Source organism: Salvelinus namaycush, chromosome 13 (assembly GCF_016432855.1).
Source record: "Salvelinus namaycush isolate Seneca chromosome 13, SaNama_1.0, whole genome shotgun sequence".
NCBI lineage: Eukaryota > Metazoa > Chordata > Actinopteri > Salmoniformes > Salmonidae > Salvelinus > Salvelinus namaycush.
In genome coordinates, this window is record NC_052319.1 from 5,776,125 (window position 1) to 5,803,836 (window position 27,712).

A 27,712-nucleotide genomic window follows, 5' to 3' on the forward strand; every position below is an offset into this window, starting at 1 on the left:
TGCTGTGCTGAAGGGAGACATTTTCCACCGAGTTGGGCCTTTTTCTTCCTCTCTGCTGACGAGACACTGGTGAACGACACTATGCCTGCCGTAGTTATAATGGATGAAAATTATGACAAACTTTTAGAGCAGTGCCAAACACAGGAACTTGAGGTAGTTATATCCAAGTATTTCATCAAACGTTCTCTTTGGTCTGTGTGTTTTAACTTAGCTAGCTGTGCTAACTAGCTAGCCATCCAAACACACTAACGTTAGCGAACACAACATAGCTAGCTAACTAGATCATAACATTCAATTGGGCACAGCTAACGCTGCATTTAACGTGCGCGAAAGTAGCTAACTACCCTTATCTACGTCAGTTAGCGAGCACAGCATATATAGATAGGTCATAACATTACATTGAACACAGCATTTAACTGCGATTTGCTATGTAGCAGAGGGATGTGAAATGTGGCAGGAGGAAAGTAGCTAGCTAATGACACATTCAAATATCACGTTGTGTTGAGCATTTAAATTAGCGGCACAGGGTGCAGCTGGATGTTTTTCCTTAGCTAGGTTTTTACAATCTGTGCGCAAAGTAATATGCGCAGAACGTTAAGGTTGTTAATATACAGGAAAATGGGTCCTTTCGACCAGGTCGTGCAGCTATCTATATCTTCAGTCATGAGGGTACAACGTTTGGAACTTCATGACCGTCATTAGCGAAGTATCCATCCAACAGAAAATGGCGGTACAATTTTATGAATGTCAACAAACAATTTGTTATTTCGACATGCTGTGACATTTTGTCTGTGAAATTAATTATGCGAGAAATATGGTTGGAATAATCATATCGAAGTAAACTTGGAGTCACGCGATATGTTATGTGGTCCTCCCATTACGATTTGGGAACGCGTGCAGTTTATTAAGACTACAAAGTAAATACATTTTGAACTTGATGTACCTCTCTAATAAATATCGATGGTCTTATTCTGGTGACATGGTGATTGATGCTTGGCTGCCGTTTGACAAATATAATCAATCTCGCTATTATCTATAATAATCTAATTTAGGCTATCCTACCCGCACTGTCTCTGCGAACTGTTAGCTAGAGCTCACATGCCTAGACCAGAGTGGGCACATTTGCTATTTAAGGCAACATTTCTACTTACAAAAACATCAGTAGAACTAAAAATGCAATGGAAACGCATTGAACTTTTGATTTGAATTCGGTACATATATATTTAAACTAAATATTAATTTCCAGCACCACCAAAACATTATGTGAAAATTGCCCCCTTTTTGTTGAAAAAATATCGCGGAAGATACGGGATTCCTATGACATCATCGGTGTGTATCATGTGATTTTTAACCAATTATGAGTAGGCATTGCCTACTAGTTGTCTACTATTGGTTGTCATTGGAAACACTTATCTTCCTCAATCTTTAATATGAATTTGAAAAAGGGTGATATTTCCCTTAGTGCACATAAAAGGCTTCTTTTTTTTTTTTTTTTTTTTTTTTTTTTTTTTCTTATAACGTTACATCAATACTCTTTATCAGCAACACGTGAGTTTGATGGAAACACCATGGGTAGGAAAATTGGCATATTTTCTTTATGCAGATTTTAGAATATTCACATGAAAATCTGTCATAAATTGGATGGAAACCTAGCTATAGGTTTGCATGGGCTGCATATTGGCTAGACATTGACTAACTGTTTGTTTTATCGCCAGGCTCCAGGTGGCATTGCAACCCCTCAAGTGTATGCCCAGCTGTTGGCGCTCTATCTACTGCACAATGACATGTAAGTCAGGTTTTCTATAGGCCTAGCCCTTCTAAAGAAAATGTTTTCTGACCATTAGGTGTTAATTAGAGCTTAAACTCAATATGTAGCTAGCCAGTCGATGAGGGCTGTTGCAGGATTGCTATTTTACCAGTAAAATGCAGCTAGCTATGATCACCATAGCTATAATATGTAGCTTGCTAGATGTCTCATTAGGTGTCGATCTGTGATATGATTCCTAAAATGGTAGCTAAACTGTTGATTGCAAGAATTAATCTAGCCTAAGCCTGAAGCCTAACCCTTAGCGAGCTAGCTAGATAATTACTTTTGAAAGCTCAGTCTGGTAGTCAGTTTGGTAACTATTTCATCCTGGACCTGGTTTCCCAATAGCGATGGAACTTAAAATTAAGAGTGTTTTTAACGATGCGTCTATCATAAAATGGCTGAAGATGTAACATGCATTTCCCAAAACACCACACAGAGAGTGCTAAGTGTGTCGATACTGATAGGATCGAAAGAAAGTGAGCGCTGCTTTCCGTGAGCTTTCTCCATTCAAATCGTATCTTCACATTATAATTATTTCGCAATACTGATGACTGATCAGCTTCTAGAGAGATATTACCACCTACGGCTGCAAATATTAAGGTGTTGTATTCTAGTGTTTACCCAATTTTAAAAAGTCACTAAATCACAGATTTGGCACGTTAGGCTACACAGCATGAAATATATTGAGACAATGAAATGTATTTCAATATGATTGAAATAGGCCTATAGCCTACTGTTTTATATTGTATTGCAGTCTTCCCGGTTTTCATTTGAAGCTTCTTTTTATACATCACTTGTTTGTATCAGTTGCAATTACATTGGCAACTTTATCTGAAGTTATCGGCTGTCAGAGACTGATAAACCATGTGATTAGCGGAAATCTTCTGTGTATAACGTGACGGGGGAGGGCAAAACGCATCTAACGACGCACTTAGCTGTTATACGAATGGCATCAGGCAGGCATTTAGATTGCGAGCGTTTAAGTGCAACGTTAATAACGATGGTTTTGGGAAACATGCTCCTTCCTACGAGGGTTCTTACACGGAACCCAAACCGGCTGCGCGCGTGCGCTATCGTGTATACATTTATTTTGTCCCCCTACACCAAACGCGATCACGACACGCAGGTTAAAATATCAAAACAAACTCTGAACCAATGACATTAATTTGGGGACAGGTCGAAAAGCATTAAACATGTATGGCAATTTAGCTAGCTTGCTGTTGCTAGCTAATTTATCCTGGGATATAAACATTAAGTTGTTAGTTTACCTGAAATGCACAAGGTGGCCTCCCGGGTGGCGCAGTGGTCTAGGGCACTGCATCGCAGCGCTAGCTGCGCCACCAGAGACTCTGGGTTCGCGCCCAGGCTCTGTCGCAGCCGGCCGCGACCGGGAGGTTCGTGGGGCGACGCACAATTGGCCTAGCGTCGTCCGGGCTAGGGAGGGTTTGGCCGGTAGGGATATCCTTGTCTCATCGCGCACCAGCAACTCCTGTGGCGGGCTGGGCGCAGTGCGCGCTAACCAAGGGAGCCAGGTGCACGGTGTTTCCTCCGACACATTGGTTCGGCTGGCTTCCGGGTTGGAGGCGCGCTGTGTTAAGAAGCAGTGCGGCTTGGTTGGGTTGTGTTTCGAAGGACGCATGGCTTTCGACCTTCGTCTCTCCCGAGCCCGTACGGAAGTTGTAGCGATGAGACAAGATAGTAATTACTAGCAATTGGATACCACGAAAATTGGGGAGAAAAGGGGGTAAAATTTATTTATTTTTTAAATAAAAAAATGCACAAGGTCCTCTATTCCGCCAATTAATCCACACATAAAGCGACCAACCGAATCATTTCTAGTCATCTCTCCTCCTTCCAGGCTTTTTCATCTTTGAACTTACAGTGGGGAGAACAAGTATTTGACACACTGACGATTTTGCAGGTTTTCCTACTTACAAATCATGTAGAGGTCTGTAATTTTTTATCATAAAATGCACATGAATTACTTAAAAATCATACAATGTGATTTTCTGGATTTTTGTTTTAGATTCCGTCTCTCACAGTTGAAGTGTACCTATGATAAAAATTACAGACCTCTACATGCTTTGTAAGTAGGAAAACCTGCAAAATCGGCAGTGTATCAAATACTTATTCTCCCCACTGTATATGGTGATCCATCTACACTTTCATAGTATTACCACGACAACTGGCAAAACAGTTCGTCTTTCAATCACCCACGTGGGTATAACCAATGAGGAGATGGCACGTGGGTACCTGCTTCTATAAACCAATGAGGAGATGGGAGAGGTAGGACTTTCAGCGCGATCTGCGTCAGAAATAGAAAGGAGTTCTATTTTAGCCATTGGCAATGCAATAATTGAAAAACATGGATTTCTAAATTTATTTTGCGACACTCACGCACGCGACGTGTCCGGTCTGGTCAGCATGTTAACGATGAACTTAGCCGTAAGATGCTTTTGGGAAAGTGGGCCCTGGTCTAGCTAGCTGGTTTGTGACTTACAGATATACAGTACAAGTCAAAAGTTTGGACACCTACTCATTCAAGGATTTTTCTTTATTTTTACTATTTTCTACATCGTAGAGTAATAGTGAAGATATCAAAACTATGATATAATACACATGGAATCATGCAGTAAAACAAATCAAAATATATTTTAGATTCTTCAAAGTAACCACCCTTTGCCTTGATGACAGCTTTGCACACTCTTGGAATTCTCTCAATCAGCTTCATGAGGTAGTCACCTAGAATTTTTTTTCAACAGTCTTGAACAAGTACCCACATATGCTGAGCACTTGTTGGCTGCTTTTCCTTCACTCTGTGGTCCAAATCATCCCAAACCATTTCAATTGGGTGGAGGTCGGGTGATTGTGGAGGCCAGGTCATCTGATACAGCACTCCATCACTTTCCTTTATGGTGAAATAGCCCGTACACAGCCTGGAGGTGTGTGTTGGGTCATTGTCCTGTTGAAAAACAAATTATAGTCCCACTAAGCACAAACCAGATGGGATGGCATATCGCTGCAGAATGCGGTGGTAGCCATGCTGGTTAACTGTGCTTTGAATTCTAAATAAATGAGTGTCATCAGCAAAGCACAATCACAACACCTCCATGCTTCACGGTGGGAACTACACATGTGGAGATCATCTGTTCACCTACTCTGCGTCTCACAAAGACACGGTGGTTGGAACCAAAAATCTCAAATTTGGACTCATCAGACCAAAGAACAGATTACCACCGGTCTAATATCCATTGCTCATGTTTCTTGGCCCAAGCAAGTCTCTTATTATTGGTGTCCTTTAGTAGTGGTTTCTTTGCAGCAAACCATGAATTCCTGATTCAAGCAGTCTCCTCTGAGCAGTTGATGTTGAGATGTCTTTACTTGAACTCTGTGCAGCAGAGGCTGGTAACGCTGATGAACTTTTCCTCTGCAGCAGAGGTAACTCTGGGTCTTCCTTTCCTGTGGCGGTCCTCATGAGAGCCAGTTTCATCATAGCGCTTGATGGTTTTTGCGTCTGCACTTGAAGAAACTTTCAAAGTTCTTGACATTTTCCAGATTGACTGACCTTCATGTCTTATAGTAATGATGGACTGTCATTTATCTTTGCTTATTTGAGCTGTTCTTGCCATAATATAGACTTGGTCTTTTACCAAATAGGACTATCTACTGTATACCACCCCTACCTTGTCACAACACAACTGATTGGCTCAAACACATTAAGAAGGAAAGAAATTCCACAAATGAACTTTTAACAAGGCACATCTGTTAATTGAAATGCATTCCAGGTGACTACCTCATGAAGCTGGTTGAGAGAATGACAAGAATTTGCAGAACTGTCAAGGCAAAGGGTGGCTACTTTGTTAAACAAATCAAAATATATTTGAGTTTCTTCACTTTGGTTACATGTGTTATTCTACAATGTAGAAAATAGTAAAAATAAAGAAAAACCCTTGAATGAGTAGGTGTCAGATTTTTATATATATATATAAAGCACCCGACAAAAGTTCTAATTTATTTCCACAACTGATGAATAATATGCGTAATAATGTAGGCATTTCATATTGTTTATTGTTACCTACAGTGCCATAAAAGTATTTGCCCCCTTTTCTATTTCTCTACTTTTTCATATTTTTTTATCAAACTTAATATTAGATTAACAGAACCTGAATGAACAGCAATTACATACTTATTTCATAAAGAAAATTATGCCACTCCAATGCCCCTGTGTGGGGAAAAAGTAATTGCCCGCTTACACTCAATAACTGGTTGTGCCATCTTTAGATGCAATGCTTCCTGTAGTTATTGATAAATCGCTGTGGAGTAATTTAGCCCAGTCTTCCATGTAGAACAGCTGTAACTCTGCAACATTTGTGGGTTTTCAAGCATGAACTGCTCGTTTCAAGTCCGTGGGACCAATATCGCCCAAAAAGTTGACTCAAATTTGCCATAAAGCACCTGGATGATCATCCAGAATCTTGTAAGAATGTTCTATGGATAGATGATTCAAAAGTGTAGCTTTTTGGATGACATGGGCCCCGTTATGCCTGGTGAAAACCAAACACTGCATTCCACAGTAAGAACCTCATACCAACGATCAAGCATGGTGGTGGTAATGTGATGGATTGGGAATGCTTTGCTGCCTCAGGACCTGAACGACTTGCCTTAATAGAAGGAACCATGAATTCTGCTCTGTATCAAAGAATTCTACAGGAGAATGTCATGCCATCTGTCAGTGAGCTGAAGCGCTGCTGGGTCATGCAGCAAGACAATGATCCAAAACACGCCATCAAGTCTACATGAAAATGGCTAAAACGCAACAAATCCAGACCTAGTCCCAATTGAGATGTTGTGGTAGGACTTGAAACGAGTAGTTCATGCTTGTCAAATGTCAGAGTTAAATCAGTTCTGGATGCAAGAGTGGGCCAAAAGTCCTCCACAACGATCTGGAAGACTGATCATCCCCCCCCCCCCCCCCCCCAAACACACACACTCCTTCACACAACCACAAGCTCAGATGTCCAACAGTTGTTCCATCCCTGAGCCCAACTCGAAGACTTGATTTGTGAATACGCAAACAGTTGTAGCTGTTTGAGAAGGCATGTCAAATTGAGCAGCAATGGGGAGATTTGATTAACCATGTCTAGTCCTAGCTGATGGAGATTGGATACACCCCCACACACACACGCTGACCATTCTTCCCAAGCACCTCAGTGCAGTCAGACCATTTGATTATTTTGTGCTGCCAGGGCCATAATAATTTACCCGCCTTTTGATTGTCTGTGTGTGACCCCCCCCCCCCATGGGTTACTGCAGCCTGTGTTGCCAGCACTGTCACTACCTGGGTGGGGGTACTCCACTGGAATTCCCACCGGCTATGTACGAGGTTGTCAAGGTGTTCATTAGCAGCTTTGAGAAATGTATTTTATTCTCACCTATCTGGGGGCTCTGGCTTTGTTGGACCAACCCTGCCAGGCAGGCTAAGACTCATGAGGGGACGTTGCTGCTTTAGTGCGTCTCTGTCTGCATTCATATTTCTGTCTTGGCTGCTACTTGCAGTATGCCAATAAAACCGATAAGGATTTCTCCTTATGGGTCGCTCTGTGGGTGTCTAGGATATAGGGTTGGGGACCTTTCCATCATGATAGGAAAGAATTGCATATCCCATATCTGTGCAAAATTGAAGACCCTCTCGCTCTGTCACAATTCTTGACACATGGGCTCTGGCTTTTGCAACCATTTTTCCTTTTTCACTCACTTAATTCCACTCTTTTCCATACAAACATACAGGCACCCCATCTTCAATGTATTCCCCTAACCTTATTCTTTCAATAAAGTTCTTGTTTTATTAATATTATACTGTGTATGTCTTTCGTTGTCATATGTAAGACTAAATGCCAGAAAGTTTGTAACTCTCTAGTGAGAGTTGCAACCGAGGACAGGCAAGTTGTTTAAAAAAAAAAAAAAATATGCGCTGTGCGCCTCACTCGGCCGACCTGTTTTGTGAGCTTGTGTGGCCTACCAATTCGCGGCTGAGATGTTATTGCTCCTAGACGTTTCCATTTAACAATAACAGCACCTATAGTTGACAAGGGCAGAAATTTGACAAACTGACTTGTTGGAAAGGTGTCATCCTATGCCGTTGCCACGTTGAAAATCACAGAGCTCTTCAGTAAGGCCATTCTACTGCCATTGTTTGTCTATGGAGAATGCATGGCTGTGTGCTTGCATTTATACCGGTCCGCAATGGGTGTGGCTGAAATAGCCGAATTCACTAATTTGAAGGGGTGTCCCTGTAGTGTGTGTTTACATACTATCCAGATAGTGTCTGATCACAGAACATTCCATAGAATTTTAGAAAAATACCACCGTCACTAAAACGTCTAACTCATTCACAGTAAAATATATTACCATTCTGATTTCAGATTATCAATCCTTACTAAATAATGAAGACTCTATATGCTCAAGTTTTTCCCCATTTTCATTAGCAAACTGTGTAAATGGCAGTTTGGGGGGGGGGGAGCATTTCTTTATTTCTGTATGATGCACATTTTCACAAGTGCTTCACAGGGCTGTTTCTGTGTTAGCTGGTGTTCTAAAGCCTCGTGTTTCCATTCCCCTTTAATTGTCAGATGACTTTTGTAACTTTTTTTACAGGAATAATGCCAGGTACCTGTGGAAGCGAATTCCTCAAGCCATTAAATCGGTGAGAATGGTTAGGGTTAGCATTTATCTAATATATTTAGACTGAACAAAAATGTAAACGCAACAATTTTACTAAGTTACAGTTCATATAAGGAAATCAGTCAATTGAAATCAATTCATTAGGCCCTAATCTCTGGATTTCATAGACATCCGGTGAAGAAGCCGCATATGTAGGTCCTGGGCTGGCGTGGTTACACATGGTTTGCGCTTGTGAGGCCGGTTGGACGTACTGCCAAATTCTCTAAAACGATGGCGGCTTATGGTAGACAAATCCACATTCAACAGCTCTGGTGGACATTCCTGCAGTCAGCATGCCAATTGCATGCTCCCTCAACATGAAATCTTTGGCATTGTGTTGTGACAACTGCACATTTTAGTGGCTTTTTATTGTCCCCAGCACAAGGTGCACCTGTGTAATGACCATGCTGTCAGGTGGATGGATTCTCTTGGCAAAGGAGAAATACTCACTAACAAGGATGTAAACATTGGTGCACAATTTTATATTTTTGTGCGTATGGAACATTTCTGGGATCTTTTATTTCAGCTCATGAAACATGGGACCAACACTTTACATGTTGCATTTTATATTTTTGTTCAGTATAGATAGCTGAAGCACAAGTTTGTGTACATTTCTTAGTGTATAAAGCATATTTTTGTTAGACAATGAAAATTAGTTAAAGCTATACTGGGAACTCAACTCTTGAATAGGTAGGCCAGTCATTGTATAATTTCCCACATTGAAGATAGTAGTACAAAAGTGGGACCTGTCTTGCACACGGAATTGATTCAATTCATGAGAATGAGTGTACCCAATGTCTCACTAGCAACAAGACTCATAGTCTGCATATCGTTTAGTATAGTCTAGTTACCAATGTATGTTGAAGTTGATTTAAATGGGTGGAAACGTGTTGTGTGCAGGGAAACCCAGAGCTGACGGCCGTGTGGGCCGTGGGTCAGCGCATATGGCAGCGAGACTTCCCAGGGATCTACTCGGCCATTGCAGCTCACCAGTGGTCTGAGAACATCCTGCCCGCCATGGATGCCCTGCGAGGTACTGTAATGGTCGTGCACTTTTCTGTGACCAATTGACACACCTGACCTGCACAACGAACTAACATTTAAAACACAGCCTACACACTTCTGTGGCTCAACATTCATATATAATTCAATGTGGCTGATTTACACGGTTTTGTGACTGAGGGCCCTGCTCAAGCAATATTGGTTACTGGGGCAAAAATAACATTCGACCTTCAGAGCATCTTTTGAGTAAGCATGCCATTTTTGTTTGAGTGTATTGCTTAGTACCCTATACATTAATCCAAATGTCTATTCTTGTGAGAAAAACATTGTTTTTGACATTCTTGAGACTGTTACCGGGTGTTATTGAATATGCAACACATTGTTTGACTGACTGCAGACTTGTTTAAAACTATATTGACTTGACCTATTGAGACTGACTGAACTCATGACCAGGCCACGTCTCTCACCTCTGAATGACTTTCTATATTCATTGCTTAAACCTGAGGCTAGACGAGAAGAAGGACACTGGGTAAGGATAGATGTGTAAGATGTTTAGCAGTTCACGCAATCAGCAGCTTCATTATGAGTTTGTTCATGTTAGAATTTATAGGGAATTTGCTTTGGACAATTGGTAGCAGGATGATTGAAATGAAATATGTTGGGTAGTCTACGTAAAAAAAAAAAAATGATGCTTACATAATGAAAGTGGGTCCCACACAATTGTAATATAGTACATTTTGTAATGTCATTCACATTGCAGCCTACTGAGGGTTCTCAATTATCAAAAGAGGGCGCACCACTTGCATCCTACATTGTAACCCAGCCATGAAGTGGTTATGGAGGGCCAAGAACAATACAGAAAAGGGAGCTTAAAACCTTTTCTCAATAGGGGGTGCTGTTTGCACTTTGTAATAATTTCGTTCCCAAATTAAACTGCCTCGTACTCAATTCTTGCTCGTACAATATGCATATTATTATTACTATTGGATAGAAAACACTCTCTAGTTTCTAAAACCGTTTGAATTATATCTGTGAGTAAAACAGAACTCGAGTTAGAGCAATTTTCCTATGAGGATGTGAGAATGCTGAATTCTGCAAGCTGTTCTGAGGTCGGTTTATTAATTTGCCTGTCTTCTATTGGTTGAGATGCACTGCATACGCCTTCCCCTGGATGTCAGCGAATAGTGAGAATTGAAATGGTGTTGCTAGGCAGATCTGAGAGCTTATAAATGGGCTGGCAACGTGGTGTACTCCCTTTGTTCTCTTCGCCCTGACGCAAAAAGGACATCTGGATGTCGTTCTAGAAAGCTCCCGTTATAGCCCTTAGATATATCCGGCTCTGTTTTTATTCGATATAGGTGTTAAATGTTGTTATTTTAAACCGAGTTATATCAGTTTGTATCAGTATATTGCGATTTTCGGATATTTATTAGTGCTGCGTTATAGTGAGTTGGACACGTCTTTGCCACATGGCTAATGTTTACTGCTAATTCCAACGTTGAAGACTACATTCTACAACCGAGCAACGATTCTTTTGGACAAAGGACAACTTGCCCAAGATTCTGATGGGAGTTCATCAAAAAGTAAGAACTATTTATGATGTTAATTCGTTGTTCTGTTGAAAAATGTAAAACGCATATTCCGCCATTAATTTCGGTGCGGTCTCGCTTTAACGCACGCTGTATGTCGTAGTAACGTTAATTTTAAAAATCTAACACAGCGATTGCATTAAGAACTAATGTATCTTTCATTTGCTGTCCAACCTGTATTTTTTAGTCAAGTTTATGATTAGTTACTGATTAGAATAGGTGCCTCTCCCAAGATTTCTCCCGACATATTGTTGGCAGCTTGGCTACTATTCTCATTGTATAACCACGATTTGTGCCGCTAAATATGCACATTTTCGAACAAACTCTATATGTATTGTGTAATATGATGTTATAGGACTGTCATCTGAAGAAGTTTGAGAAGGTTAGTGAAAAAATTAATATCTTTTGCTGGTTTATACGTTATCGCTATTGTTGGCCTGAATCAATGCTGTTGTGTGGTTGGCTATTGTAGTAAGCTAATATAATGCTATATTGTGTTTTCGCTGTAAAACACTTAAAATCAGAAATATTGGCTGGATTCACAAGATCTTTGTCTTTCATTTGCTGTACGCTGTGTATTTTTCATAAATGTTTTATGATGAGTATTTAGGTAATTCACGTTGCTCTCTGTAGTTATTCTAGTTGCTTTGGTGAGAGTTGTGATGGTGGCTGCAATGGTAAACTATGATTTATACCTGAAATATGCAAATTTTTCTAACAAAACATATGCTATACAATAAATATGTTATCAGACTGTCATCTGATGAAGTTGTTTCTTGGTTAGTGGCTATTTATATCTTTATTTGGTCGAAATTGTGATAGCTACCTATGCAGGAAAAAAATGGTGGAGTAAAAAAAGTTGTCTTTTGCTATCGTGGTTAGCTAATAGATTTACATATTGTGTCTTCCCTGTAAAACATTTTAAAAATCAGAAATGATGGCTGGATTCACAAGATGTGTATCTTTCATCTGGTGTCTTGGACTTGTGATTTAATGATATTTAGATGCTAGTATTTACTTGTGACGCTATGCTAGGCTATGCTAGTCAGCTTTTTTACTGATGGGGGTGCTCCCGGATCCGGGATTGGGATGAAGTAGAAGTTAAGTTTTTGTAATACCTAATTGAAAATGTAATGTTATTTATCTACTCACAAATTGTCCCATTGATGCACAGCATGATGGGATACATTTTGCCTAGTTTAATATAGCCCTCTAAAGCTCTTCGGGTTGAGGAGATTATCGAGAGATTCTCGAGCAGTATTGTGTTTCGAAATGCATTCGCAAATTTACAGCCTAAATTATCACGTCTCGAACGCTACCTCCGTAGGTCGCGGGCGAGCCTTCCTCGAGAGTCATCCCCTTCTGGGCATTGCATTGTGATGATAACAGGCTGACTACACCGCTCGCATTGCCTGCGCTCGCATTGCAAAACACGTTTTGAAATCTGTATTACTCAATTATTGCACCCACATTGCTCGCACGCGCCAACGAGCGTCTGCGTTGCCAAGGGCTAAAATAAAAGTCAGTTCTATTTCGGACGCAGATCGCGCTGCAAGTCCTGCCTCTCCCATCTCATTGGTTTATAGAAGCAGGTACCCACGTGCCATCTCCTCATTGGTTATACCCACGTGGGTGACTGAAAGACGAAATAGGTCGGTGGTGGTAATGCACGTAATTTATGAAAGTTGCCAATCGCAATATAAAGTCAAGAGAAGAAAAGGCCTGGAAGGAGGAGAGATGACTAGAAACGATTCGGTTGACCGTTTTATGTGTGAATTAATTGGTGGAGTAGAGGACCGTGTGCATTTCAGGTAAAATAACAACTCAATGTTTATATCCCAGGACAAATTAGCTAGCAACAGCAGGCTAGCTAAATAGGACAAATTAGCTAGCAAGTGCAAGCTAGCTCCATTTCCATAAATGTTTAATGCTTTTTGACCTGTCCGCAAATTAATATAATTGGTTCAGAGTTTGTATTGATATTTTAACCTGCGTATCGTGAACGCGTTTGGTGTGTGGGGACAAAATACATTTATTTATGATGGTGCACGTGTGCAGCCGGTTTGGGTTCCGTGTAAGTGTATCAGCCAACGTGTATTGTAGTCACGTAAGAGGTCTAGGTTCAGAGGTCAAGGGATGCTTCTGGCACCATTTATATAAACAGAAGTTCGCCAGAGAGAAATCCCCATACTTTGCATTCGGCTTGCTGTTTGTACAGATCATGCTTGCCGTTTGTACATTTTATAGACCATGGCAAACGAGAGTTCATGGACCTGGTCCATTGCAGAAACAAAGCTTCTGATATCCATTTGGTCGCAAAATCCGATTCTAGCGAGGTTGGAAGAAAAAGAGAAATTATTACAGAAAAAGAGATCTATATTGAGAATGTCCATGGCCACCATTGTTCGCGGAAGTAGTGCCAGACAAAAATCGAAGATATACATAACACAAGACGAAAGACAATAATGGACTGAGTGGTAGTGGCCGGGAGACCTGTCCGTTCTACAGGGAACTGGACGAATTCCTTGGCACACGACCTGCCTCCATGCCTCGCCATATTATTGAGTCCAGGGTGACTGAAGCAGAAGAGCAAGAATATGGCAAGTACTTTTTTCGGCTTTGTGTTCTTGTAGCTAACAAAAGAAGTCTGGACACTGTCCTAATGTATTAGCCAGCCAGCTACCTATAAGTTATATGAATCTAAATGATCACTACTTCACGTTATTTTCTGCTAGCTGGAACAAAGCTCACGTTTTATAACGTGAAATCATTACACCGTCAAATCATTACACATATGTACATGTCTGATGGTGTATGTCCTGGCTTGGGCCTGTATTTTGGACTATGTCTCATGACCTAGATTTGAACCTTTTTTAAGCCTTTTCCAGAAATGACAATTTAACCAAACATTAAAGCAATTGTTTGAGGAGGGTGCGGGACTATCAGACATATAAAGAAATGGGGAAATGAAGGTTAAAATCCTGGTCACGTAACATGAATGTTCAAAACATGACAATGTGTCATAGGTGAGCTGCTTACTGCTATTGACTCGAAAGCACTTTTGAGTTAGCCCTTTACACACAAGTTTTGCAAATGTTTTTGTTGTCTGGAAATGCTGTACATGAAGATGATGTGATGTATTTTGAAAGATGAGACGTTGTGGATTATAATACATACTGTTTTGATGTCAAACAACTGTGAGTCCAAATGTGCACCTCACATCTCCAAATCATGAAACTCATGTCATATACAGTGTTAGTGTTTGATCACTATGTTAGATGTACAGTTACAAGATGGCATGTCGTCATAGGCTCATTATGTCCAGAGCAACCCGGCGTATGTTTGCTTATTGTGGGAAACAATTGCTGCTGCAAATGCACCTGAATGCACTCGTGACTCCATTGCACTTCACAATTGTGTTCCGTTTCTCTGAATTGCCTTGTGAAGGCCTAACGCTCTAAGATCATCTTTTATATCTTAGCTAGTCATGTTGCCAATTAGAACGAGCTTTCAAATCATGCCCTCCTGACACAGATTGTGATTTTATAATAGACCATTTTTGGTTTGCATAATCAACAGTAATTGTGTGATGGCGGGGATGCAGGGTTGTGTTCCAAACAAAACATCGACAAGTGTGCGTGCTCTAGATCCTCAATGGCACAGCTAGGAGAGGTCTAAAAAGTACCTTGTAGTTGAAGATTCTTCTTTGAGTCATAAAAGTGCATTGAAATTGCTTAGAAACAATGCACACTGGAGAGATGGAGACACCAATTAGTTCTCTCACTCAAACCCTTGTACATTTGTTGTCTTATGTTGCGCACACACACACCAGGTTACTGAAGGTATCCAGAATATTTTCAGATTTTGTTATCAACAAATGCGACGAAAAGTACAGTAAATGTATGTAAAATCAAGTGTAATGTTAGGATTCAGTATTGTCAGGTGAACAGTTGTGTACTCACCGTTGGTCTAATAACTGTCCCATCTACAAACTGTTCCTTTTCAATTGCTACCATGGTTATGCATTTCATTTGTATTTATTATGGATCCCCATTCTCTTCCTGGGGTCCAGCAAAATTAAGGCAGTTTAAAATGTTATAAACATTACAATACGTTCACAGATTTCACAACACTGTGCCCCCTCAGACCCTACTCCACCACTACCACACATTTACAGTACAAAATCATGTGTACAAGTGTGTGTATAGTGCGAATGTTATCGTGTGTATGCATGTGTCTGTGCCGCTTCACAGTCCCCGCTGTTCCATAAGGTGTAGAGTTCCATGTAGTTATGGCAATATGTAGGACTATGCACCTCCCATAGTCTGTTCTGGACTTGGGGACCGTGAAGAGACCTCTTGTGGCATGTCTTGTGGGGTAGGCATAGGTGTCTGAGCTGTGCGCCAGTAGTTCAAACAAACTGCTCGGTGCATTCAACATGTTAATACCTCTCATAAATACAAGTAGTGATGAAGTCAATCTCTCCTCTGCTTTGAGCCAGCAGAGATTGACATGCATATTATTAATATTAGCTCTCTGTGTACATCCGAGTCCATTTTTGTGGCACCTGACCACACGACTGAACAGTAGTCCAGGTGCGAGGGCCTGTAGGACCTTCCTTGTTGATAGTCCTGTTTAGAAGGTAGAGGAAGCACTTTATTATGGACATACTTCTCCCCATCTCAGATATTAAGATGGCGCCGGAAGAAATGGCAGCCGTTTTACAGGCGCCTAACCAATTGTGCTATTGTTTTAGTTTTTTTCATGTTTGTAATTTATTTGGTACATAATGTTTCTGCCACCGTATCTTACTGCAAAAAATAGTTTCTGGATATCAGGACAGCGATCACTCACCTCGGATTAGACAAAGATTTTTTCTTCAACAAGCAGGATGTACTTCAGACACCCGACAAGGCCCCTGAAAGAGACGCAGGTATAGAGGAGACAAGTGCCTTGTAAGGATCCGCCAACGGAATGTTATCCATGACTGAAAGACGACATGGATAACATTCAGCTGGCGGGATATACGCTGCACCGGCTAGATAGACATGCACTGGTAAGACATGGGGGGGATGTCTGTGTATATTTGTAAACAACAGCTGGTGCACGAAATCTAAGGAAGTCTCTAGATTTTGCTCGCCTGAGGTAGCGTATCTCATGATAAGCTGTAGACCACACTATTTGCCAAGAGTCTTCAACTATATTTTTCATAGCTGTTTATTTACCACAACAAACTGATGCTGGCACTTAGACCGCACTCAACGAGCTGTAAAAGGAAATAAGTAAACAGGAAACCGCTCATCCAGAGGCGGCGCTACTAGTGGCCGGGGACTTTAATGCAGGGAAACTTAAATCAATTTTACCTAATTTCTATCAGCATGTTAAATGCGCAATCAGAGGGGGGGAAATTCTAGATGACCTTTACTCCACACACAGAGATGTGTACAAAGCTCTCCCTTGCCCTCCATTTGGCAAATCTGACCATAATTCTATCCTCCTGATTCCTGCTTACCAGCTAAAATTAAAGCAGGAAGCACCAGTGACTCGGTCTATTAAAAAGTGGTCAGATGAAGCAGATGCTAAACTACAGGACTGTTTTGCTAGCACAGACTGGAATATGTTCCGGAGTTCTTCCGATGGCATTGAGGAGTACACCACATCAGTCACTGGCTTTATCAATAAGTGCATTGAGGAGGTTGTCCCCATAGTGACTGTACATACAAACCACAATCCATGGATTACAGGCCACATTCGCACTGAGCTAAAGGGTAGAGCTGCAGCTTTCAAGGTGCGGGACTCTTAGAAGAAATCCTGCTATGCCCTCCGACGAACCATCAAACAGGCAAAGCTCCAATACAGGACTAAGATTGAATCGTACCACACCGGCTCTGACGCTTGTCGAATGTGGCAGGGCTTGCAAACTATTACAGACTACAAAGGGAAGCACAGCCGAGAGCTGCCCAGTGATACGAGCCTACCAGACGAGCTAAATAACTTCTATGCTCGCTTCGAGACAAGCAGCACTAAAGCATGCATGAGAGCATCAGCTGTTCCGGACGACTGTGTGATCATGCTCTCCGTAGCCGGAAACCTTTTTAAACAGGTTAACATTCACAAGGCCGCTGGGCCAGCTCCGGGCATGTGCTGACCAACTAGCAAGTGTCTTCACTGACATTTTCAACAGGTCCCTGATTGAGTCTGTAATACCAACCTGTTTCAAGGTAACCTGCCTAAATGACTACAGATCTGTAGCACTCATGTCCGTAGCCATGAAGTGCTTTGAAAGGCTGGTAATGGCTCACATTAACACAATTTTCCCATAAACCCTAGACCCAGTCCAATTTGCATACCGTTCAAACAGTTCCACAGATGATGCAATCTCTATTGCACTTCAGTGTCCTTTCACACCTAGACAAAAGGAACATTTACGTGATAATGCTTTTCATTGACTACAGCTCAGTGTTCAACACCATAGTGCCCTCAAAGCTCATCACTAAGCTAAGGATCCTGGGACTAAACACCTCCCTTTGCAACTGGATCCTGGACTTCCTGACGGGACGCCCCCAGATGGTGAGGGTAGGTAGCAACACATTTGCCACGCTGATCCTCAACCTCGGAGCCCCTCAGAGGTGCGTGCTCAGTCCCCTCCTGTACTTGCTGTTCACCCATGACTGCATGGTCAGGCACGACTCCAACACCATCAAGTTTGCCGATGACACAACAGTGTCAGTAGCCCTGATCTTCGACAACGATGAGACAGAGACCTGGCCAGGTGGTGCCAGAATAACAGCCTATCTCTCAACGTAATCAAGTCAAAGGAGATGATTGTGGACTACAGGAAAAGGGGGACTGAGCATGCCCTCATTCTCATTGACCTGGCTGTGGTGGAGCAGGTTGAGAGCTTCAAGTTCCTTGGTGTCCACATCACTGACAAACTAGAATGGTCCAAACACACCAAGACAGTTGTGAAGAGGGCACGACAAAACCTATTCCCCTTAGGAGACTGAAAAGATTTGGCATGGGTCCTCAGATCCTCAAAAAATTCTACAACTGAAACATCGAGAGCATCCTGACTGGTTACATCACTTCCTGGTACGTTAACTGCTCGGCCTCTGACCGCAAGGCACTACAGAGGGTGGTGCGTACGGCCCAGTACATCACTGGGGCTAAGCTGCCTGCCATCCAGGACCTCTACACCAGGCGGTGTCAGAGGAAGGCCCTAAAAATTGTCGAAGACCCCAGCCACTCCAGTCATAGACTGTTTTCTCTGCTACCGCATGGCAAGCGGTACCGGAGTGCCAAGTCTAGGACCAAAAGGCTTCTAAACAGCTTTTACCCCCAAGCCATAAGACTCCTGAACAGGTGATGGCTACCTGGACTAGATTATTTTCTTGTCAAACTGCAGCCAAGCATCGATCATCATGTCACCAGAATAAGACCCTCGATATTTATTGGAAAGTAGCATCAAGCTCATATGTTCGGTTTCCATCAGGCCGGTCATTTACATTTGTTATCCGACATGTACCGTACTCGCATAAAAAGGTTTGATGGAAACCTGGCCACTGATTACTGTGTTCCCAGGTCCAGGTCATTGGCAGTGGCAGGTGCAAACAATAGCCTAGACAGAGAAGATGGCGTTTTCCCAGTCTTCTCAAATCACTTTAAAATATCCATCAGTAAGCTCCTGCCTTGGCAAATGGGAGATTGGCATATGGAAATGCCTATGACCTTCTCTGCTCACACTCCCCATGTGTAACCCCCTCTAACTTCTGGAACCTGGTAGACCCACACATTTGACGCCTGTGGGCAAGGTTTAAGAATAGCTTGTCCCTGGTGCTCACTGTTCTTTTATTTAAATTTTTTTCAATGTCACGGAATGTGGTGCACATTCACAGGAGAGTTTTTCAACACCGTCTCAGTGAGACATTTCCATGACCAGAGGTTTAACCTATAGCTTTCTGCTCATGTAGCGTAATAGTAGTCAAATTTAAATGTCAGAGCGATTTTTATTCCGCTTGTTTTGTTGGGTCAGTTTATCGAGTACCGTGTTGGATTCAACACTCTAGTCAGTAGACATATTTAGAAGGGGTGAAAAACACATGAATAAATATTTGTAACCTATTTATAGGACGATGGTGCAATGCATGGCTTGAGCATGAAACATCAACAGTGGGTTTGACTGCACCACAGAGGTTGTTGTTGTTGTGGATGCTCGATAGGAGTTTGATCAATCCACTGAAGTGCTCAGATGTGACCACAGGCGATAAGTGGGCTACACCGTGAGGAAGGTGGTCTGCTTTATGAAGCCAACACTGGCTCTGTTGTAGTACGCCTGGAAAACCAGCTTATTGTTAATGGTTAACACAGTCAGAGGTGCGTTGACTTTACAGGGCATGTTGTTTACCCTTAAGGAAACCTTCCTCCGGTGTTACCGCTTTGGGACAGTCACATGGGGGCCCTGTGTATTTCTGCTGAGTGTACCCCTGGCCCTGTCAGATTTCTGTCACTGCGGAAAGGGACATGGCTCCTAGTGTGACAAATGACGAATGCAGCAGCCGGTGGGTGTGGGCTATTTTCTCAGAAAAGAGCCTGACAAACAAGCAGGGTGGAATGTGTGCCCTGTTCTGTGGGAGGGATCAGGTGTCGCTGGCTGTGAAGGGCTGGTATAAAGGACAGGGCTGCTATTCCCCAGTCAGAACAGCTATCAGCGGACTCTGAAGAATCAACTACCAAAGAGAGAGCCTCAGCCTCCAAAGTTATTGGCTTGTTAAAGCCTATAGGGAAAGAAGAAAAGTTGTCAACGAACCACTGCGAAGTTTGAGAAGGCAGTGTTGAAAAATAAGCAAACATTTTCAAGCTCAACATTAAGGAGAAGCCTATTCCAACATGGACATCCAGAGGACCGGCTCGTTGGTGCGTCCACCCAGCCCCATGGAGAGCCTGGAGAAGCAGCTGAGCTGCCCTATCTGCCTGGAGATGTTCACTAAGCCCGTGGTCATCCTGCCCTGCCAGCACAACCTGTGCCGTGGCTGTGCCAGCGACCTCTACGACTCACGCAACCCCTACCGCTTCTCGGGCGGCGTCTTCCGCTGCCCCACCTGCCGCTTCGAGGTGGTCCTGGACCGCCATGGCGTTCACGGACTTCAGCGCAACCTGCTAGTGGAGAACATCATCGACATCTACAAGCAACAGCAGGAGGGTGGCGGGGGTAGTGGCGTTGGAGGCAGCACAGAGACTCCACTGAAGCCCAAGGATTCCAAGGAACCCATGTGCCAGGAGCACGAGGAGGAGAAGATCAACATCTACTGTGTGACCTGCCAGATGCCCACCTGCTCCATGTGCAAGGTGTTTGGCCAGCACAAGGACTGTGAGGTGTCACCACTGGCCGGTGTCTACCAGGTGCAGAAGGGCGAGCTGAGCAACGCTATCGACACCCTAGTGGCAGGCAACGGGCGCCTTCAGGCCCTGCTCAACCAGATGGAGGATACCTGTCAGGCCGTGCAGGACAACGCACAGCGTGCCAAGCAAAGCCTAGGCGAGCGCTTTGACCTGCTCTACGCAGTGCTCGAGGAGCGCAAAGGCCTGCTGCTGGAACAGATCGGCAAGGAGCAGGATGAGAAAGTGACTGCATTGCGGGCGCTGGCACAGCACTACAGCGAGCGACTGCAGGCGGGATCAGAGCTGACGGACACAGCGGTGCGGGCCCTGGAGCAGAGCGGCGCCGCAGAGTTCCTGCTGGCCTCCAAGGGCCTTATCACACAGACCAAGGACACCGCCAAGATCTCCCTGGGCGAGGAGAGGCCCGAGCCGGGCTTTGAGAAGATGGACCATTTCACGCTGTCCACGGAGCACGTGGAGGCCGTCCTGGCCAAGATGGACTTTGGAATGGTCGAAGACGATGCGTTCGAGGATGTCGAAGGGGACGAAGAAGAGGAGGAGTGATGAAACTTGAAAATATACGAACTGAACAAATGAACAAACTATTTACTACCTTTTTGAAGGTTCTTTTAACCTGAATGTTCCTGGCAGGGACTCTAGTTGCAATGTTTCAGTGATATTAAGAGAAGTTAGGAGTAAAGCAGAAGTTGGTGGTGTCTGAATGTTTTTATACGTAGTTGATTGATTTGGTAACATGACTTTCCCCAGTTTTGAGTTTAATATTTTAGTTTTTTTTGTACTCTTAACTTTGCCTTTTTGTAAACTATAATAGTTTTTTATACTTTTGTATATTCATATCAGATTTATTCTGATCTATTTGTTATGTACTTTAGGCTGAATATCCTCTGATTGTTTACATTTGAATACTTTAACACATGTAAAGATTGAGATGGGGAAATAGTTTTGATTTGTAGTTTCTCATCGACATAAAGAATGCCTATGGTTGTATCACATTGATAAATGATTTTGTACACTAAACTGGCAACATAATATTTCAACAGATCTGACTTCGTCACAACCTGAAATAAAGGGTGTTTCAAGTGACTCAAGCAGATTTGCCTTTGTTTAGATTCCAACTATTCCAAGATTGCCATTCATTTCTACTTCATTCAGAAAATAAGTTCAAAACTAAATATTTCACGAGAGAACTGTCATTCGGGAGTTGCCCCAATATGTTGTTGCTCTCACTAGGCAAGTACCAGCATAAAAAATAAAGGCCATTGCCATGTCCTTAGTGGCTAGCTTTTGCTGATGAAGAGTGGGGGGCTATTTTTCGAAATGCGAGAGGGTGTGAAACAACATGCCCTGGAGTGTCAGTGAAGGACAGAGAGTCCTCTGTGGCTAGCCTTTATGGATGAAGAGTGGGGGGCTATTTTTAAAATGCGAGAGGGTGTGAAACAACAGGCCCTGGAGTGTCAGTGAAGGGCAGAGTTCTCTGTGGCTAGCCTTTACTGATGAAGAGTGGGGGGCTATTTATTTTTTATGTGAGAGGGTGTGAAACAGGCTCTGGAGTGTCAGTGAAAGGCAAGTGGGGGTCCTGTTTCTCATCCATGAAGCAACATCCCACTCATGTCATAGATCGTATTTCTCAGCAATTGCAAACTCCTTTCTGAAGAGCTGTAGGGGCCGGGCCACCTGACATGAGTCATCTTTGGATAGCGTCTTATCGGCAGCGAGCTGTGACAAAAATAGGACTATACATGCTGAGAGGACCATGTTACAAAAATCTTCTTGCGATGACCTGGTTCAATGGCTTCTAATATGTGCTAATAGTCCCCGACATCTTTTTTTCGAATTGATACTGTGGTGCATGTTGGGTATTTTGTAAGTCAACAATATACAGGACCAGTCAACCCTTTTCAAATATACTAAGGCACACCAGTTGATAATGCTCTGTCTCTCAAATGTGCCATATACAGTAGGCTACATAATGTGGTTGAAAGGATATAAGTAGATTTTCCTAGATTTTTTTTCTGGGCCAAAGCCATGGCTGTTGCTTTTCTCATTATTTTTTTTGCACAGGTGTAGTCCTCAGATCCTCATTAGGAAGAGGCTTGACAACACACACACACACATTCATACACTACAGCTTAGTTGGTCAGGTTCACAAGTACTTTACTGTCTCTCTTACATCATGCTTTCAGATTCCATTTTAAAGTTGTTTTCATTTTCCCCTTAAGTGCCTGTAGTTAACACCTAATGTCACTTCTGTTCAGAAAATGAAACGACATTCATAACAGGACACTCTTTGGGGAGGAGAAGGGGGGGGGGGGACCCCGGACAGGCACCGTGCCTGTCCTCGCAGCTGTCTTTACTCATTCCACTTGTTATCGCCGCTAACGCTGTTGTAGCGAATGAGGGGTTGTTGTTTGTACACAGACTGTTGCTAGCGAATAAAGTGTGAAGGCCGATCAACTTGGGGCTTGTTTTATCGCAGCTGTCAGGGCAGCAACAAAATCCACCAAAGGTGTAAGCTAATGTCTGGTTTGCTGTCAGCTGTGAGGCAATATTGTTTTTTCAATGTTGTCATAAGTTGCAGTTAACTCGGAACCAAATCATACTTTTTCCTTACCTCCGCCTTGCACCGTAGGCCTCTCTCACTTGATATTTCTCAGTCTGTGTATAGCCAAATGGTTATCAGCACTGCTACATGAGTAGTACAAGAACATAGCTTTTTGAACATGGGGCAGGACTCCACGTTTTGCAGTTTACATTAAGCGTTATTTGATTTTGTTGCATGTTTGAAAGACTGAAAATGTCCCTCTCTTAGGTACATACATGAGATGTGCATTTATCTTTACCTCCACAGAGACCACACGTAGGAGGGCCTATGGCCTGGTGGCCCAGGCGTACACCTCCATCACGGCAGAAGACTTTGCAGCCTTTGTGGGCTACTCTGTGGAGGAAGCTGTGAAAGGTGAGCAGCTGCAGTGTAGAAAACCTAATATACCCTCACTACCCACCTGGCGACTGGATCAGGAACAGTCATATACCATAGTTATGTACATTACCAGTCAAAAGTTTGGACACACCTACTCATTCAATATTTTTACTATTTTCTACATTGTAGAATAATAGTGAAGACATCAAATCTATGAAATAGCACATATATAGAGTCATGTAGTAACCAAAAAAGTGTTAAACAAATCAAAATGTATTTTATATTTGAGATTCTTCAAAGTAGCCACCCTTTGCCTTGATGACAGCTTTGCACACTTTTGGCATTCTCTCAACCAGCTTCATGAGCTAGTCACCTGGAATGCATTTCAATTAGCAGGTGTGCCTTGTTAAAAGTTCATTTGTGGAATTTCTTTCCTCCTTAATGCGTTTGAGCCCATCAGTAGTGTTGTGACAAGGTAGGGGTGGTATACAGAAGATAGCAAAACAACCAAGTCCATATTATGGCAAGAACATCTCATGAAGGTCAATCAATCTGGAATTTTTCAAAAACTTTGAACGTTTCTTAAAGTGCAGTCGCAAAAACCATCAAGCGCTATGATGAAACTGGCTCTCGTGAGGACCCCTACAGGAAAGGAATTTCTTTCCTTAATGCGTTTGAGCCAATCAGTTGTGTTGTGACAAGGTAGGGGTGGTATACAGTAGATAGCCCTATTTGGTAAAAGACCAAGTCCATATATGCCAAGAACAGCTCAAATTTGCAAGGAGAAACAACAGTCCATTGTTACTTTAAGACATGAAGGTAAGTCAATCCAGAACATTTCAAGAACTTTGAAAGTTTCTTCAAGTGCAGTCGCAAAAACTATCAAGTGCTATGATGAAACTGTCTCTCTTGAGTTACCTATTCTGCTGAGGATAAGTTCATTAGAGTTAACAGTACCTCAGATTGCAGCCCAAATAAATGCTTCACAGAGTTCAAGTAACAGACACAGCTCATCATCAACTGTTGAGAGGAGACTGCGTGAATCAGGCCTTCATGGTTGAATTGCTCCAAAGAAACCACTACTAAAGGACACCAATAAGAAGAAGAGACTTGCTTGGACCAAGATACACGAGCAATGGACATTAGAACAGAGGAAATCTGTTCTTTGGTCTAATGACTCCAAATTTGAAAATGTTGATTCCAACCGCCTTATCTTTGTGAGACGCAGAGTATGTGAACGGATGATCTCCGCATGTGTGGTTCCCACCGTGAAGCAGGTGTGATGGTGTGGGGGTGCTTTGCTGGTGACACTGATTTTATTTAGAATTCAAGGCACGCTTAACCAGCATGGCGACCACAGCATTCTGCAGCGATACACCATCCCATCTGGTTTGTGCTTAGTGGGGCTATCATTTGTTTTTCAACAGGACAATGACCCAAAACACACCTTGACGAAGGAGGAGAGTGATGGTGCTGCATCAGATGACCTGGCCTCCACAATCACCCGACCTCAACCCAATTGAGATGGTTTGGGATGAGTTGGACCGCAGAGTGAAGGAAAAGCAGCCAACAAGTACTCAGCATATGTGGAAACTCCTTCAAGACTGTTGGAAAAACCATTCCTCATGAACCTGGTTGAGAAAATGCCAAGAGTGTGCAAAGCTGTCAAAGGGTGGCTACTTTGCTTTGTTTAACACTTTTTGAAACACTTTTTTGGTTACTACATGATTTCATATGTGTTTTTCATAGTTTTGATGTCTTCACTATTATTCTACAATGTAGAAAATAGTAAAAATCTAAATTAAAAAAACTTGAATGAGGTTTTATCAGTAGAGGCAGAGAAAGCTAAATTGTTCATGCAGGTGAGGATAAAGATGGTTAGTAGTTGAAAGACCAGACAATAGTCAAACTATTCCCTTCATCTCTTTTTCTGTTTCTTTTCCCCTCCTATTCTCCACCCACCGCTCCTCTCTCTGGTTTCTTTCCCTCCTTTCCACAGGGGTGGTGAGCCAGGGCTGGCAGGCGGACCCTGCCACCAGGATGGTAATGCCCCAGAAACCAGGTAGGTGGCGCTGTTGCTCTTCTCTTTTCTCCCATCACTAGGATGTTTATCATGCCCTAGTCTCTTTCCCAACTCTGCCCAATCACGCCCTCTGTCTGTGCTGATAGCACATTTCACCAGACTTTCAATCCCCCTATGCTCGATTTAACCGTGTGTGTGTGTGTGTGTGTGTGTGTGTGTGTGTGTGTGTGTGTGTGTGTGTGTGTGTGTGTGTGAGAGAGAGAGAACCGGATCCAGAGCTGTGAATTTTGGGGTCATTCATAATTGGCTCAGACACTGACTCCAGTCCTCCTAATCGCCTTTCCCTTCCCGTCCGTCTTTCTCCTGTATTCGTGGGCTCTAATTTATTTTTCTCACATTTTCTCCCTCATATTGCTGTTCTTTCCTTTGGCTGGCCTGTAAGACATTCTGTCCCTGTGTCTCATGAAAGAGCAACATCAAATATCCCTCTATTTCTCTTACACCATGCGCTCCTACTCCCCCCACTCTTCTTTTTCCTGTGTTCCTTCATTCACTTCTTAACCCTCACACACCCACGCTCAATCGCTGTTCCTATCCCTGTCCTCCTCTCTTCCCTTCCCTCTTCCTCCTCTCCTCAGATCTTTTCTCTCCAATCCTAACAGTCTACAATCCCAGTGGGTGGCTTGTTAATCATTCTGGTTTGAGACATTTTGTGGGCTGTGTCTGGTGCCATGTAACAGCCTCTCTCTCCAATCAGCGGGCCATCATGTTAAGCATCTGTGGAACATATGTCCGTCTGACTCGTTGCATCAGCCCCTCGATTAATCCTCTTACACCTACACTGAACAAAAATATAAATGCAACATGCAACAATTTAAGCCATGGGTGGGCCTGGCAGGGCATAGGCCTACCTACTTCGTAGCCAGGCCAAGCCAATCCGAATGGGTTTTTGCCCAAAAAAGGACTTTAGAATATACATAAACAATGTATTGGCTGTGCATGGGAAGCAAAACTTCTGGGGTGTATTCATTTGTGCACACTAGAAAACAGTTGCAAAACGACAGAGTTCACTCACGTCCAGATGTGCAACTCATGTTTCTCCAGCATTGCAGTGAGAATAGCTGTACCGTGCTGCTTAGTCTTTGAATTGGAGCACATCCCCTGTCCTCTAACCACACACACACACACCGGTGGGGGATGCTACATGGTAGAAGACTTGGCTCTATGAGGAATCCCCCTCTTACTCACTCTCTCTCCCAAACAGATCCTCCCCCTGTCTCGCTGGTTCCAAACGAGCAGCAGCTGGCCAGACTCACTGACTACGTGGCTTTCCTTGAGAACTGATCAATTACCTTCAGCCCCGTTTGTCTGCCGTGAGGAGGACTCCAGAACGCCCCTCTTCCAGAGCTTAGATGGACACATGCACCATACACACACGCACACGCAGGACCTCAAGCTCATCCCCCTTGTGCATGATTGTGGTCATGTCTCTGGAAGCGAGACACCATGTTTTCAGAAAGATGGGCCTCGGACTTACGATTCAGGTCTTACGTCCACTAACTCTGTTGTTGGGCAATCCTTAGTAAATGACTGCGACTTTACTGCGTCTTTACGAAGTGGCAGTCTCAATGATTGTAGTAGTTAATTTAATGTCAATTCTGTAAGAAAAACAATACTGTTTTCACACGCACGTTGGCAGAATTTGATTGTCCGCAGCCGCCCGACTATGTGAAAATCTGAGTTCCACATCAGACTCTAACCCGCAAATAGGCTGATAGAAAATCCCCGTACAGTCCGAGACTGCGGAAAGATCTTTGGACGGGGTGCAGGATGATTTTTTTTTTTTTAATTTTTTAAATTTTGGTAGGCTATTTGTTAGTCAACTTTTCTATAATTATATGCATGCAGCTTCTCTTCTGTCATTACTGCCCTAGAAGACTCAATAAACCCTTGTTCACCAGAATGTCGTAAATCGATGAACGCTTCAATCTTGTTGACTTCTGTAAAGTTTTCTCTTTCATCTCTGCTTCTCTCCTGCAGCAGAGGTTTAGGGACCGGGGGGTAAATGCAATAAAACATTTTTTAAAGATTTTCTGTGCAAAATGTCAAAATGTACATCAATCTGACCAGTGTGAAGGAAATTAAAAGCAGTGAAAACAATCCAACATGTTTCTGATAAGATTTCAGTTCAACCTGGATGCATATTTTATATGGTTCAAATACTATCAGCTTTTATAATGCTGATAAAG

The 27,712-nt window shown here is 42.8% G+C and overlaps 2 protein-coding genes across 2 annotated transcripts; both read left to right on the forward strand.

Annotated features, from left to right (window-relative positions):
• cops8 (COP9 signalosome subunit 8) lies at positions 1-27,623 on the forward strand. The gene is made up of 7 exons (XM_039006673.1): positions 1-153; positions 1,716-1,786; positions 8,465-8,513; positions 9,431-9,563; positions 23,369-23,476; positions 25,440-25,502; positions 26,728-27,623. Exons 1-7 carry the CDS (start codon positions 82-84, stop codon positions 26,805-26,807), a joined length of 576 nt encoding a protein of 191 aa, XP_038862601.1. The 5' UTR covers positions 1-81; the 3' UTR covers positions 26,808-27,623.
• trim63b (tripartite motif containing 63b) lies at positions 19,743-21,306 on the forward strand. The gene has a single exon (XM_039006671.1). The coding sequence runs from the start codon at positions 20,008-20,010 to the stop codon at positions 21,061-21,063; it is 1,056 nt and encodes a 351-aa protein (XP_038862599.1). The 5' UTR covers positions 19,743-20,007; the 3' UTR covers positions 21,064-21,306.
• Positions 27,624-27,712: the final 89 nt, after the last annotated feature.